The sequence below is a fragment of the Mustelus asterias genome, unplaced genomic scaffold (assembly GCF_964213995.1).
Source record: "Mustelus asterias unplaced genomic scaffold, sMusAst1.hap1.1 HAP1_SCAFFOLD_4114, whole genome shotgun sequence".
In the NCBI taxonomy this organism is placed as follows: Eukaryota; Metazoa; Chordata; class Chondrichthyes; order Carcharhiniformes; family Triakidae; genus Mustelus; species Mustelus asterias.
The window spans coordinates 7,599-22,568 of NW_027594059.1; the positions used below are offsets into that span (position 1 = coordinate 7,599).

General features: G+C 58.4%; 1 protein-coding gene across 1 annotated transcript; it reads left to right on the plus strand.

The window, feature by feature from the left end:
- Nucleotides 1–419: 419 nt before the first annotated feature.
- On the plus strand, nucleotides 420–12,151 carry LOC144490956 (Krueppel-like factor 15). Its single transcript, XM_078208631.1, has 3 exons — nucleotides 420–1,332; nucleotides 3,232–4,045; nucleotides 11,543–12,151. The coding sequence occupies exons 2-3, from the start codon at nucleotides 3,297–3,299 to the stop codon at nucleotides 11,709–11,711; spliced, it is 918 nt and encodes a 305-aa protein (XP_078064757.1). The 5' UTR covers nucleotides 420–1,332; nucleotides 3,232–3,296; the 3' UTR covers nucleotides 11,712–12,151.
- The last annotated feature ends 2,819 nt before the right edge of the window (nucleotides 12,152–14,970 follow it).

Sequence of the window (14,970 nt, forward strand, 5' to 3'; positions counted from 1 at the left end):
GAGGGTCAGTGCTGAGGGAGCGCCGCACTGTGGGAGGGTCAGTGCTGAGGGAGCGCCGCACTGTGGGAGGGTCAGTGCTGAAGGAGCGCCGCACTGTGGGAGGGTCAGTGCTGAGGGAGCGCCGCACTGTGGGAGGGTCAGTGCTGAGGGAGCGCCGCACTGTGGGAGGGTCAGTGCTGAAGGAGCGCCGCACTGTGGGAGGGTCAGTGCTGAGGGAGTGCCGCACTGTGGGAGGGTCAGTGCTGAAGGAGCGCCGCACTGTGGGAGGGTCAGTGCTGAGGGAGCGCCGCACTGTGGGAGGGTCAGTGCTGAGGGAGCGCCGCACTGTGGGAGGGTCAGTGCTGAGGGAGCGCCGCACTGTGGGAGGGTCAGTGCTGAGGGAGCGCCGCACTGTGGGAGGGTCAGTGCTGAGGGAGCGCCGCACTGTGGGAGGGTCAGTGCTGAGGGAGAGCTACAATTGGAAGAAGAATGGGGAGAATTCTCCTCAATGTTCTGGGATGTTTATATTTATGGCTGAATCGACATCACAAGTGAACTGACAGTCACATTGCTGTTAGTGGGATCTTGCTGTGTACATACTGGCTGCATTGCAGCAGCGACCATGTTTCCCCCACGGATGGTGAAATGCTTTGGGGGCTGGTGGAGGGCGCTATGGAAATGCAGCCTGTGTTTGCTAGACGGTGTGTGAGGTTAAACTGTGATGAACCCAGCTGCTGTTTGCTCAGTTACGCAGAGTGGAAGGGGTTGCACATTAACAGGGGGGCCGGACAGGTGCCAAACAACATCGGCACGGCTCCCAAACTATCCCGGACCAATGGCGGGATGGTGGGCTGACCATTCCCGGGGCACTGGTCCAATGAGAGGCTGGAACCTTCAGCGGAGCCCTGACGTAGCTTCAGTTTTTGTTGTGTTTCACAGGAGTGGGGTCAGGCTCTTCATAAATAAGAGAGGCTGCTTCATAGCGGCAGGCTGAGGGATTCCGCTCAGCACTGAGGACTCAGCGACCGAGGGAACACCGGACCGAGGGAGCGCCGGACCGAGGGAACGCCGGACCGAGGGAACGCCGGACCGAGGGAACGCCGGACCGAGGGAACACCGGACCGAGGGAGCGCCGGACCGAGGGAGCAACTGAAACCAATACAGGGCCAGCGAGTGTAGAATCCATCCGGACATTCATCTATGTAAGGTTCTCGACCGCTGCAGCTTGATACAACCACCCATCCTCACAGCCGATCGACAGACCAGGGCGCGCCCTGACTGAGCTCCCAATTCAGAGGGTCCACATCGAGGCGGCACCCCCCTGTCCCAGGACAGCGCTGCACTGCACCTCAGGTAAAACACCACTCACACGCTCAACATTCACTGATGGGGACAGTGTAGAGGGAGCTTTACTCTGTATCTAACCCCGTGCTGTACCTGTCCTGGGAGTGTGTGATGGGGGACAGTGTAGAGGGAGCTTTACTCTGTATCTAACCCCGTGCTGTACCTGTCCTGGGAGTGTTTGATGGGGACAGTGTAGAGGGAGCTTTACTCTGTATCTAACCCCGTACTGTACCTGTCCTGGGAGTGTTTGATGGGGAGATGCCGGCGTTGGACTGGGGTAAGCACAGTAAGAAGTCTCACAACACCAGGTTAAAGTCCAACAGGTTTATTTGGTAGCAAATACCATAAGCTTTCGGAGCAATGCTCCTTCGTCAGATGGAGTGGTCTCTGTTCTCAAACAGGGCACAGACACAGAGGGGGACAGTGTAGAGGGAGCTTTACTCTGTATCTAACCCCGTGCTGTACCTGTCCTGGGAGTGTTTGATGGGGGACAGTGTAGAGGGAGCTTTACTCTTGATCTAACCCCGTGCTGTACCTGTCCTGGGAGTGTTTGATGGGGGACAGTGTTGAGGGAGCTTTACTCTGTATCTAACCCCATGCTGTACCTGTCCTGGGAGTGTTTGATGGGGGACAGTGTAGAGGGAGCTTTACTCTGTATCTAACCCCGTGCTATACCTGTCCTGGGAGTGTTTGATGAGGGACAGTGGAGAGGGAGCTTTACTCTGTATCTAACCCCGTGCTGTATCTGTCCTGGGAGTGTTTGATGGGGACTGTGTAGAGGGAGCTTTACTCTGTATCTAACCCCGTGCTGTACCTGTCCTGGGAGTGTTTGATGGGGGACAGTGGAGAGGGAGCTTTACTCTGTATCTAACCCCGTGCTGTATCTGTCCTGGGAGTGTTTGATGGGGACAGTGTAGAGGGAGCTTTACTCTGTATCTAACCCCGTGCTGTACCTGTCCTGGGAGTGTTTGATGGGGACAGTGGAGAGGGAGCTTTACTCTGTATCTAACCCCGTGCTGTACCTGTCCTGGGAGTGTTTGATGGGGACAGTGTAGAGGGAGCTTTACTCTGTATCTAACCCCGTGCTGTACCTGTCCTGGGAGTGTTTGATGGGGACAGTGCAGAGGGAGCTTTACTCTGTATCTAACCCCGTGCTGTACCTGTCCTGGGAGTGTTTGATGGGGACAGTGTAGAGGGAGCTTTACTCTGTATCTAACCCCGTGCTGTACCTGTCCTGGGAGTGTTTGATGGGGACAGTGGAGAGGGAGCTTTACTCTGTATCTAACCCCGTGCTGTACCTGTCCTGGGAGTGTTTGATGGGGACAGTGTAGAGGGAGCTTTACTCTGTATCTAACCCCGTGCTGTACCTGTCCTGGGAGTGTTTGATGGGGGACAGTGTAGAGGGAGCTTTACTCTGTATCTAACCCCGTGCTGTACCTGACCTGGGAGTGTTTGATGGGGACAGTGCAGAGGGAGCTTTACTCTGTATCTAACCCCGTGCTGTACCTGTCCTGGGAGTGTTTGATGGGGACAGTGTAGAGGAAGCTTTACTCTGTATCTAACCCCGTGCTGTCCCTGTCCTGGGAGTGTTTGATGGGGGACAGTGTAGAGGGAGCTTTACTCTGTATCTAACCCCGTGCTGTACCTGTCCTGGGAGTGTTTGATGGGGGACAGTGCAGAGGGAGCTTTACTCTGTATCTAACCCCGTGCTGTCCCTGTCCTGGGAGTGTTTGATGGGGACAGTGTAGAGGGAGCTTTACTCTGTATCTAACCCCGTGCTGTCCCTGTCCTGGGAGTGTTTGATGGGGACAGTGTAGAGGGAGCTTTACTCTGTATCTAACCCCGTGCTGTACCTGTCCTGGGAGTGTTTGAGTTGGATTTTAATTGGATTTCTATTTTCTTTGGCAGATCTGTGAGAAGCCCGGACTCTGTTTTACACCGGGACCGAGTTGGAGTTGAACCCCGTGGATCAGATGTTCTACTATCGCAGCCCGGAGCGGAGTTCCCAGATTGCGGAATCTGCCCACTCGCTGCTCTGGAAGTATGACAGCGACAGTTCCAGCCACAGCTTCCCGGAATCCGAGGGTAGCGTTCCCGATGAGAGCTTCATCGATTACCTGTTTGCGCAGGCAGAGAGCTCGGAGCACCGTGGCCCCGACTTCCCCGATCGGCCCCCCTGCCCCCTGCAGCCCTTCAAACCCACCCTGGACGAGATCGAGGAATTCCTTCTGGAGAAAGCCACCCTGGCGCTGACAGGCGAAGGGTTGCCTCCTGCTCACTGGCCCCGGGAGGCACGGGAGGGATGCCCTCTCCAGCGTGCCGGGGTGATGGAGCGGGAGAGGCATCCGCAGACCCCGGACGGGGTCCCGTCCTCCCCCAGACCCTCCAGCCTCCTGCTGCAGCTCGCCAGGGATGGTCAGGCGCTGCTCCCCCAGCTCCTGCTCAGCGTCCAGGGGCACACGTACACCCTGGTGCCCCAGACGACCCCCTCCGTCGCCCCCCGCCAGTTTGTCCGCATCGCCGCCAAGCTCTCGGCCCAGGGTCCGCCCCAGGTCAAACCGGCCGCCACCTCCTGCCCCGTGACCGAGGTGGCCAAGGTGCACAAGTGCTCCTACCCCGGCTGCACCAAGATGTACAGCAAGAGCAGCCACCTGAAGGCCCACAACAGGAGGCACACCGGAGAGAAGCCCTTCGCCTGTACCTGGCCCGGCTGTGACTGGAGGTGAGTGAGGCCCAGAAAAACCAGCGGCATTTATACAGCACATTCATCAAACCCACCCCTCCCTCTCACTAACCTCCTCCAGCCCCTACACCCCTCCCTCTCACTAACCTCCTCCAGCCCCTACACCCCTCCCTCTCACTAACCTCCTCCAGCCCCTACACCCCTCCCTCTCACTAACCTCCTACACCCCTCCCTCTCACTAACCTCCTACACCCCTCCCTCTCACTAACCTCCTACACCCCTCCCTCTCACTAACCTCCTACACACCTCCCTCTCACTAACCTCCTCCAGCCCCTACACCCCTCCCTCTCACTAACCTCCTACACCCCTCCCTCTCACTAACCTCCTACACCCCTCCCTCTCACTAACCTCCTCCAGCCCCTACACCCCTCCCTCTCACTAACCTCCTACACCCCTCCCTCTCACTAACCTCCTACACCCCTCCCTCTCACTAACCTCCTCCAGCCCCTACACCCCTCCCTCTCACTAACCTCCTACACCCCTCCCTCTCACTAACCTCCTACACCCCTCCCTCTCACTAACCTCCTCCAGCCCCTACACCCCTCCCTCTCACTAACCTCCTACACCCCTCCCTCTCACTAACCTCCTACACCCCTCCCTCTCACTAACCTCCTCCAGCCCCTACACCCCTCCCTCTCACTAACCTCCTACACCCCTCCCTCTCACTAACCTCCTACACCCCTCCCTCTCACTAACCTCCTACACCCCTCCCTCTCACTAACCTCCTACACCCCTCCCTCTCACTAACCTCCTCCAGCCCCTACACCCCTCCCTCTCACTAACCTCCTCCAGCCCCTACACCCCTCCCTATCTCTGTAACCTCCTCCAGCCCCTACACCACCTCCCTATCTCTATAACCTCCTCCAGCCCCTACACCCCTCCCTATCTCTGTTACCTCCTCCAGCCCCTACACCACCTCCCTATCTCTATAACCTCCTCCAGCCCCTACACCCCCTCCCTATCTCTGTAACCTCCTCCAGCCCCTACACCCCTCCCTATCTCTGTAACCTCCTCCAGCCCCTACACCCCTCCCTCTCACTAACCTCCTCCAGCCCCTACACCCCTCCCTCTCACTAACCCCCTCCAGCCCCTACACCCCTCCCTCTCACTAACCTCCTCCAGCCCCTACACCCCTCCCTCTCACTAACCTCCTCCAGCCCCTACACCCCTCCCTCTCACTAACCTCCTCCAGCCCCTACACCCCTCCCTCTCACTAACCTCCTACACCCCTCCCTCTCACTAACCTCCTACGCCCCTCCCTATCACTAACCTCCTCCAGCCCCTACACCCCTCCCTCTCACTAACCTCCTCCAGCCCCTACACCCCTCCCTCTCACTAACCTCCTACACCCCTCCCTCTCACTAACCTCCTACACCCCTCCCTATCACTAACCTCCTCCAGCCCCTACACCCCTCCCTCTCACTAACCTCCTCCAGCCCCTACACCCCTCCCTATCTCTGTAACCTCCTCCAGCCCCTACACCCCTCCCTATCTCTGTAACCTCCTCCAGCCCCTACACCCCCTCCCTATCTCTGTAACCTCCTCCAGCCCCTACACCCCCTCCCTATCTCTGTAACCTCCTCCAGCCCCAACACCCCCTCCCTATCTCTATAACCTCCTCCAGCCCCTACACCCCCTCCCTATCTCTGTAACCTCCTCCAGCCCCTACACCCCTCCCTCTCACTAACCTCCTCCAGCCCCTACACCCCTCCCTATCACTAACCTCCTCCAGCCCCTACACCCCTCCCTATCACCAAACTCCTCAAGTCCCTATCCCCCTCCCTATCTCTGTAACCCCCTCCAGCCCCTATCCCCCTCCAGCCCCTATCCCCCTCCAGCCCCTATCCCCCTCCAGCCCCTTTCCCCTTCAGCCCCTACACCCCTCCAGCCCCTACACCCCCCTCCCTATCTCTGTAACCTCCTCCAGCCCCTACACCCACCCTCCCTATCTCTGTAACCTCCTCCAGCCCCTCCACCCCCTCCCTATCTCTGTACCCCCTCCAGCCCCTACACCCCCCTCCCTATCTCTGTAACCTCGTCCAGCCCCTACACCCCTCCCTACCTCTGTAACCTCCTTCAGCCCCTACACCCCTCCCTATCCCTGTAACCTCCTCCAGCCCCTACACCCCTCCCTATCCCTGTAACCTCCTCCAGCCCCTACACCCCTCCCTATCTCTGTAACCTCCTTCAGCCCCTACACCCCTCTCTATCTCTGTAACCCCATCCAGCCCCTACACCCCTCCCTATCTCTGTAACCTCCTCCAGCCCCGACACCCCCTCCCTATCTCTGTAACCCCCTCCAGCCCCTACACCCCTCCCTATCTCTGTAACCCCCTCCAGCCCCTACACCCCCTCCCTATCTCTGTAACCTCCTCCAGCCCCTACACCCCTCCCTATCTCTGTAACCTCCTCCAGCCCCTACACCCCTCCCTATCCCTGTAACCTCCTCCAGCCCCTACACCCCCTCTCTATCACTGTAACCCCATCCAGCCCCGACACCCCTCCCTATCTCTGTAACCTCCTTCAGCCCCCCACACCCCTCCCTATCTCTGTAACCTCCTCCAGCCCCTACACCCCCCTCCCTATCTCTGTAACCTCCTCCAGCCCCGACACCCCCTCCCTATCTCTGTAACCTCCTCCAGCCCCTACACCCCCTCCCTATCTCTGGAACTGGGGATATAGGGAGGGGGGGTAGGGCTGGAGGAGGGATTAATTGAGAGTGTTTGTGCGTGCACGAGTGGGGGTGTGCATTTTGCGACACTGTTTAAGTGTGTTGAGGTGTCATGTTTATATGTCTGTGTGGTTGTATATGCACTGTGTGTGTGTGTGTGTCTGTGTCCATGTGTGAGGGTGTGAATATGAGCGCCTGTATCAGTGTGTTACTTCATGGGATGTGTCCATTATTGATTAGATCCAGCACTTACTGCCCACCCCTAATCACCCCCTTGAGAAGGTGGTGGATGAGCCGCCATCTTGAACCCGCCGCAGTCCCAGTGTGGTGTAGGTACACCCATTGTGCTGTTAGGGAGGGAGTTCCAGGATTTTGACCCAGTCACAGTGGAGGAACGGCCGATATATTTCCAAGCCGGGATGGTGAGTGACTCGGAGGGGGAACCTCCAGGTGGGGGTGTTCCCAGGTATCTGCTGCCCTTGTCCTTCTAGACGGTAGAGGTGGTGGGAAGAGGTGACAAAGATAATTGATGAGGGAAGGGCTGTGGATGCAGTTTATATGGACTTTAGTAAGGCGTTTGACAAGGTGCCACATGGCAGGTTGGTACAAAAACTAAAATCCCATGGGATGGGATGGGGTGGGGGAGGGGGGGAAGCGGGGGGGTGCGGTTGGCGGTGGCGGGGGGGGGAGGGGGTTGGCTGGCTAGATGGATACAGAACCGGCTTGGTTATAGAAGAGAGAGAGTAGCGGTGGAAGGGTGTTTTTCAGAATGGAGATCTGTAGCTAGTGGTGTTCCGCAGGGATCAGTGCTGGGATCCCTGTTGTTTGTGTTTATATAAATGATCTGGAGGAAAATGTGGGGGGTCTGATTCGTAAGTTTGCAGATGACATGAAGATTGGTGGAGTTGCTGATAGTGCCGGGGATTGTCAGAGGATACAACAGGATATCGATAGATTGGAGACTTGGGCACAGAAATGGCAGATGGAGTTTAATCCGGATAAATGCGAGGTGATACATTTGGAGAATCAAATGTAGGTGTGAATTATGCTGTAAATGGCAGAACCCTGAGGAACATTAACATACAGAGGGATCTGGGCGTGCAGGTCCACAGTTCACTAAAAATGGCAACACAGGGGGCCAAGGTGATTAAGAAGGCCTATGGACTGCTCGCCTTCATCAGCCGGGGCATTGAGTACAAGAGTTGGGGAATCATGTTGCAGCTATATAAAACCTGGGTTAGGCCGTGTTTGGAGTATTGCGTGCAGTTCTGGTCACCACACTCCCAGAAGGATGTGGAAGCTTTGGAGAGAGTGTGAAGCAGGTTCACCAGGATGTTGCCTGGTCTCGAGGGTGTCGGCTATGAGGAGAGGTTGGATAAACTAGGATTGTTTCCACTGGAAAGACGGAGGTTGAGGGGAGACCTGCTCTACAGAATGATGAGAGGCAAAGACAGGGGGGAGAGTCAGAGGCTTCTCCCCCAGGGTGGAAGGGTCAGTTACAAGGGGGCGCAGGTTCAAGGTGAGAGGGGGAAAGTTTAAGGGAGATGTGCGGGGGGGAGTTTTTCATGCAGAGAGCGGTGGGTGCCTGGAACGCGCTGCCAGAGGAGGTGGTGGAAGCAGGAACATTAACAACATTTAAGAGGCATCTGGATGGGTCCCTGGATAGGGAGGGAATAGAGGGATACGGACTGGGTAAGGGCAGAAGGTTTTTTTCTTTAGTTTAGTCATAGAAGAATCATAGAATCCCAACAGGGCAGAAGGAGGCCATTCGGCCCATCGAGTCTGCACCGACCACAATCCCACCCAGGCCCTACCCCCACATATTTTACCCGCTAATCCCTCTAACCTACACATCTCAGGACTCTAAGGGACAATTTTTAACCTGGCCAATCAACCTAACCCGCACATCTTTGGACTGTGGGAGGAAACCGGAGCACCCGGAGGAAACCCACGCAGACACGAGGAGAATGTGCAAACTCCACACAGACAGTGACCCGAGCCGGGAATCGAACCCGGGACCCTGGAGCTGTGAAGCAGCAGTGCTAACCCACTGTGCTACCGTGCCGTCAGAGCATCATGATCAGCACAGGCTTGGAGGGCCGAAGGGCCTGTTTCCGTGCTGTACTGTTCTCTGTTCTTTGTTTGGAAGATGCTGTCTAAGGAGTAGCACAGTGGGTTAGCACTGCTGCTTCACAGCTCCAGGGTCCCGGGTTCGATTCCCGGCTCGGGTCACTGTCTGTGTGGAGTTTGCACATTCTCCTCGTGTCTGCGTGGGTTTCCTCCGGGTGCTCCGGTTTCCTCCCACAGTCCAAAGATGTGCGGGTTAGGTTGATTGGCCAGGTTAAAAAAAAAAATTGCCCCTTAGAGTCCTGGGATGCGTAGGTTAGAGGGGTTAGTGGGTAAAATATGTGGGGGTGGGGCCTGGGTGGGATTGTGGTCGGTGCAGACTCGATGGGCCGAATGGCCTCCTTCTGCACTGGAGGGTTTCTATGATTCTATGAGTCTTGGTGAGGCGCTGCGGTGCATAGTCACAGAGGTTTACAGCATGGAAACAGGCCCTTCGGCCCAACTTGTCCATGCCACCCTTTTTTTCTGTCACTAAGCTAGTCCCAATTGTCCGCGTTTGGCCCATATCCCTCTATACCCATCGTACCCATCTAACTGCTTTTTAAAAGATAAAATTAAAAAGTTAAAATGTATTTATTAGTCACAAGTAAGGCTCACATTAACACTGCAATGAAGTTACTGTGAAAATCCCCTAGTCGTCACACTCCGGCACCTGTTCGGGTCAATGCACCCTAACCAGCACGTCTTTCAGCCTGTGGGAGGAAACCGGAGCACCCGGAGGAAACCCACGCAGACACGGGGAGAACGTGCAGACTCCGCACAGACAGTGACCCGAGCTGGGAATCGAACCCGGGTCCCTGGAGCTGTGAGGCAGCAGCGCTAACCACTGTGTCACCGTGCCCCCGGGAATCGAACCCGGGTCCCTGGAGCTGTGAGGCAGCAGCGCTAACCACTGTGTCACCGTGCCCCCGGGAATCGAACCCGGGTTCCTGGCGCTGAGAGGCAGCAGTGCTAACCCACTGTGTCACCGTGCCCCCGGGAATCGAACCCGGGTCCCTGGCGCTGTGAGGCAGCAGTGCTAACCCACTGTGTCACCGTGCCCCCGGGAATCGAACCCGGGTCCCTGGCGCTGTGAGGCAGCAGCGCTAACCCACTGTGTCACCGTGCCCCCGGGAATCGAACCCGGGGTCCCTGGCGCTGTGAGGCAGCAGCTCTAACCCACTGTGTCACCGTGCCCCCGGGAATCGAACCCGGGTCCCTGGCGCTGTGAGGCAGCAGTGCTAACCCACTGTGTCACCGTGCCCCCGGGAATCGAACCCGGGTCCCTGGCGCTGTGAGGCAGCAGTGCTAACCCACTGTGTCACCGTGCCCCCGGGAATCGAACCCGGGTCCCTGGCGCTGAGAGGCCGCAGTGCTAACCCACTGTGTCACCGTGCCCCCGGGAATCGAACCCGGGTCCCTGGCGCTGTGAGGCAGCAGTGCTAACCACTGTGTCATCGTGCCCCCGGGAATCGAACCCGGGTCCCTGGCGCTGTGAGGCAGCAGTGCTAACCCACTGTGTCACCGTGCCCCCGGGAATCGAACCCGGGTCCCTGGCGCTGTGAGGCAGCAGCGTCAACCCACTGTGTCACCGTGCCCCCGGGAATCGAACCCGGGTCCCTGGCGCTGTGAGGCAGCAGTGCTAACCCACTGTGTCACCGTGCCCCCGGGAATCGAACCCGGGTCCCTGGCGCTGTGAGGCAGCAGTGCTAACCCACTGTGTCACCGTGCCCCCGGGAATCGAACCCGGGTCCCTGGCGCTGTGAGGCAGCAGCGTCAACCCACTGTGTCACCGTGCCCCCGGGAATCGAACCCGGGTCCCTGGCGCTGTGAGGCAGCAGTGCTAACCCACTGTGTCACCGTGCCCCCGGGAATCGAACCCGGGTCCCTGGCGCTGTGAGGCAGCAGCGTCAACCCACTGTGTCACCGTGCCCCCGGGAATCGAACCCGGGGCCCTGGCGCTGTGAGGCAGCAGTGTAACCACTGTGTCACCGTGCCCCCGGGAATCGAACCCGGGTCCCTGGCGCTGAGAGGCCGCAGTGCTAACCCACTGTGTCACCGTGCCCCCGGGAATCGAACCCGGGTCTCTGGCGCTGTGGGGCATGATGTGGAGATGCCAGCGTTGGACTGGGGTAAACACAGTAAGAAGTTTAACAACACCAGGTTAAAGTCCAACAGGTTTATTTGGTAGCAAAAGCCACACAAGCTTTCGGAGCTTCTGAAGAAGGGGCTTGGAGCTCCGAAAGCTTGTGTGGCTTTTGCTACCAAATAAACCTGTTGGACTTTAACCTGGTGTTGTTAAACTTCTTGCTGTGGGGCAGCAGTGCTAACCCACTGTGCCACCAACCTTGTAGGCGGTACACACGGCTGCTGCTGTGCGTCGGTGGTGGAGGGAGTGGATGTTCGCGTGTTGAGTGAGCGGGGCTGCTTTGTCCTGGGTGGTGTTGTGTGAGTGTGTTTGAGTGTGAGTGTGCCCATCTGACGAAGGAGCTGTGCTCCGAAAGCTTATGGTATTTGCTACCAAATAAACCTGTTGGACTTTAACCTGGTGTTGTGAGACTTCTTACTATGTTTGAGTGGGAACAGCTCTGAGTTTCTCACTGGCTCTGATGGTTTGTACCCCCCTGTGTCTGGGTGTAAGTGTCTGAATTTTGGAACTCTCTGCTCTGATGCTCCGTCCTGTGTCTGTCCTCCCCCAGGTTTTCTCGTTCTGATGAGCTATCGCGACATAAGCGTTCACACTCTGGGATTAAACCCTATCAGTGCTCGGTGTGCGAGAAGAGGTTTGCACGCAGCGATCACTTGTCCAAGCATGTCAAAGTTCACCGCTTCCCACGGTCCAATCGAGGGACGCAGCTCCCCAGTTGAGTGCCCCCTCCCCTGGCCTTCTCGCTCCCAGAGCATTGTCCAGACTGAACCCGGAGCCGGAGCGTTCTCCCTGGGACAGGATTACCCAGCCGTAGGGTTTGCAATCTCCGGACGGACGTACAGACACGGACTCTTCATCGACTGTCCAGCTTTTACAGGAGGCCAGCTCTGGGATGTCTTTCCCGGGCCAGCGGTCAAGGAATTCAGAAATGCAAGCGTGGACTGACCGAAGGGTGGCCTCTCGAACCGCAGCGTGGTTTATTCAAGGATAGCTGCGACGGATATACTTCTTGTTGCTTCGCTAACGGGTGCCCCAGATCCTGAAACTCTTTCCCCCCCTCCGCCCCCCCCCGACAACCCTGCTTCCAAATCTCAGCCATAACAGATCACCCCCAGATCTCCCATCCCCCTTACCCCCCCTCAGACTGGGCGAGGGTCCCCCCCCTCAGACTGGGCGAGGGTCCCCCCCCTCAGACTGGGCGAGGGTCCCCCCCCTCAGACTGGGCGAGGGTCTCCCCCACCCCCCCTCAGACTGGGCGAGGGTCCCCCCCTCAGACTGGGCGAGGGTCTCCCCCACCCCCCCTCAGACTGGGCGAGGGTCCCCCCCCTCAGACTGGGCGAGGGTCTCCCCCACCCCCCCTCAGACTGGGCGAGGGTCCCCACCTCAGACTGGGCGAGGGTCCCCCCCCTCAGACTGGGTGAGGGACCCCCCTCAGACTGGGTGAGGGTCCCCCCCTCAGACTGGGCGAGGGTCCCCCCCTCAGACTGGGCGAGGGTCCCCCCCTCAGACTGGGCGAGGGTCCCCCCCTCAGACTGGGTGAGGGACCCCCCTCAGACTGGGCGAGGGTCCCCCCCCTCAGACTGGGCGAGGGTCCCCCCCCCCCCTCAGACTGGGTGAGGGTCCCCCCCCCCTCAGACTGGGCGAGGGTCCCCCCCCCCTCAGACTGGGCGTGGGTCCCCACCCCCCTCAGACTGGGTGAGGGACCCCCCTCAGACTGGGCGAGGGTCCCCCCCCCCCTCAGACTGGGCGAGGGTCCCCCCCCCCCTCAGACTGGGCGAGGGTCCCCCCCCCCCCTCAGACTGGGTGAGGGTCCCCCCCATCACCCACAGCTGGGGGTGGTCCCTCCTAATGCCCACAGGCTGGGGGAGCGTCTCCCCTTATCGCCCACAGACTGGGCGAGGGCCCCCCCCCCCCCCCCCCACAGGCTGGGGGAGGGTCTCCCCTTATTGCCCACAGACTGGGCGAGGGTCCCTCTCATCACCTCTCTCTCATCAGGCTGGGGACGGTCCCTCTGTTCCGAGTGCGGGAGGGGTGGTTCTCGTTCGGTTTCGAGTGCATTGGGGAGGGGGATCTCTCGCTCAGTTGAGTGGGGGATCTCTCACTTGGTTTTGAGTGTGGTGGTTGGGGAGGGGGGGGTGGTGGGTGGGGGGGGTGAATACTCGTGTTGTGTCTGGTCCCTGCTGAAGTGTCTGTGATTTAATACATTTGAATTGTGCTGTTTACACCTTCGCTTTGTGTTTGAATATTAATCCAAGTGCCTCTCAGGTCAACAAGCGAGGGGCTCTGATTAAATTCTGGATGTAGCGAGCGGGTGTGATGTGATTTCTATCCTGCTGCCTCCTCAGTCTCCCGCTCTGTCTCCCGCTCTGTCTCTCCCGTCCGTACCGGCAGCAAGTGGAATTTAAATCCAATTCCTAAAATCTGGAGAAGAGACAATCTCAGCGACCGTGGTTGCAATTGTCGGAAAAACCCATCTGGTTCACTAATGTCCTTTAGGGAAGGAAATCTGCCGTCCTGACCCGGTCTGGCCTACACGTGACTCCAGAGCCACAGCAATGTGGCTCTGGCTCTCATCTGTCCTCTCAAATGGCCCTGAGCGAAACACAACATTCAAGGGGCAATAGGGACGGGGAACAAATGCTGGACTTGCCCAGCGATGTCCAATGTCCCCTGAAAGAATAACGTTTCTCTCTGTCTCTCTTTCAGCCTCCCCTCACTCTAACTCCTTGCTTCTCTGTCTCTCCTTGTTTTTGTCTCACCCGACCTCACTCTCTCTGACCCTCTCTCCTTCTCTTTGCCTCTCTCTCTCCTGTGACCCTCTCTCCTTCTCTTTGCCTCTCTCTCTCCTGCAATCACTCCTTAAACCTCTCTATCGCTCTCTATTTCTTTCTCTCAATCACTACCTCTTTCAGCCTCCCCCCTAACCCCCCCTTCCTTCTTCCCTTTCCCTCTCTCAGCCCCTCTATCCCTCCCTCAATTTTTTTCAGCCTCTCCCTGTCCGTCTCACTCTCTCCTGGCCTCATTCTCTCGCTGTCTATTCTCTGTTCCCCTCTCATCCCTATGATCTCTATCTTTCTCTCCGTTACCCTGTGCTGTGCTCTCTCTCTCTCTCCGTTACCCCCCTCCACGGCTCTCTCTCTCTCCCCGGTAGCCCCGCTCCCTCTCTCTCCATTAACACCCCCCCTCCGCTCTCTCACCGTTACCCCCTGCTCTCTCTCTCCGTTACCCCCCCATTCTCCCTGTTACCCTGCCACTCTCTCTCACCGTTACCCCCCCCACTCTCCCTGTTACCCCTCCACTCTCTCTCACTGTTACCCCCCCACTCTCTCTGTTACCCCTCCACTCTCTCACACCGTTACCCACCCCCTCTCTCCCTCTCCATTACCCCCTGCTCTCCCTCTCTCTCCGTTACCCCCCCGGCTCTCTCTCTCCGTTATCACCCCCGCTCCCTCTCTCTCTCCGTTACCCCCCCGGCTCTCTCTCCCTGTTATCACCCCCGCTCCCTCTCTCTCTCTCCCCGTTACCCCCCTCCCCGCTCTCTCTCTCTCTCTCTGTTACCCCTCTGCTCCCTCTCTCTCACCGTTTCCCCAACCCTCTCTCCCTCTCCGTTACCCCCCCCGGCTCTCTCTCTCCGTTATCACCCCCGCTCCCTCTCTCTCTCCGTTACCCCCCCCCCCCCGCTCTCTCTCTCTCTCTGTTACCCCTCTGCTCTCTCTCTCACCGTTTCCCCAACCCTCTCTCCCTCTCCGTTACCCCTGCTCTCCCTCTCTCTCCGTTACCCCCCCCGCTCTCTCTCTCCGTTATCACCCCCGCTCCCTCTCTCTCTCCGTTACCCCCCCCGCTCTCTCTCTCTCACCGTTTCCCCAACCCTCTCTCCCTCACCCCCTGCTCTCCCTCTCTCTCTGTTACCCCCCCCGCTCTCTCTCTCCGTTACCCCCTGCTCTCCCTCTCTCTCCGTTACCCCCCCTGCTCTCTCTC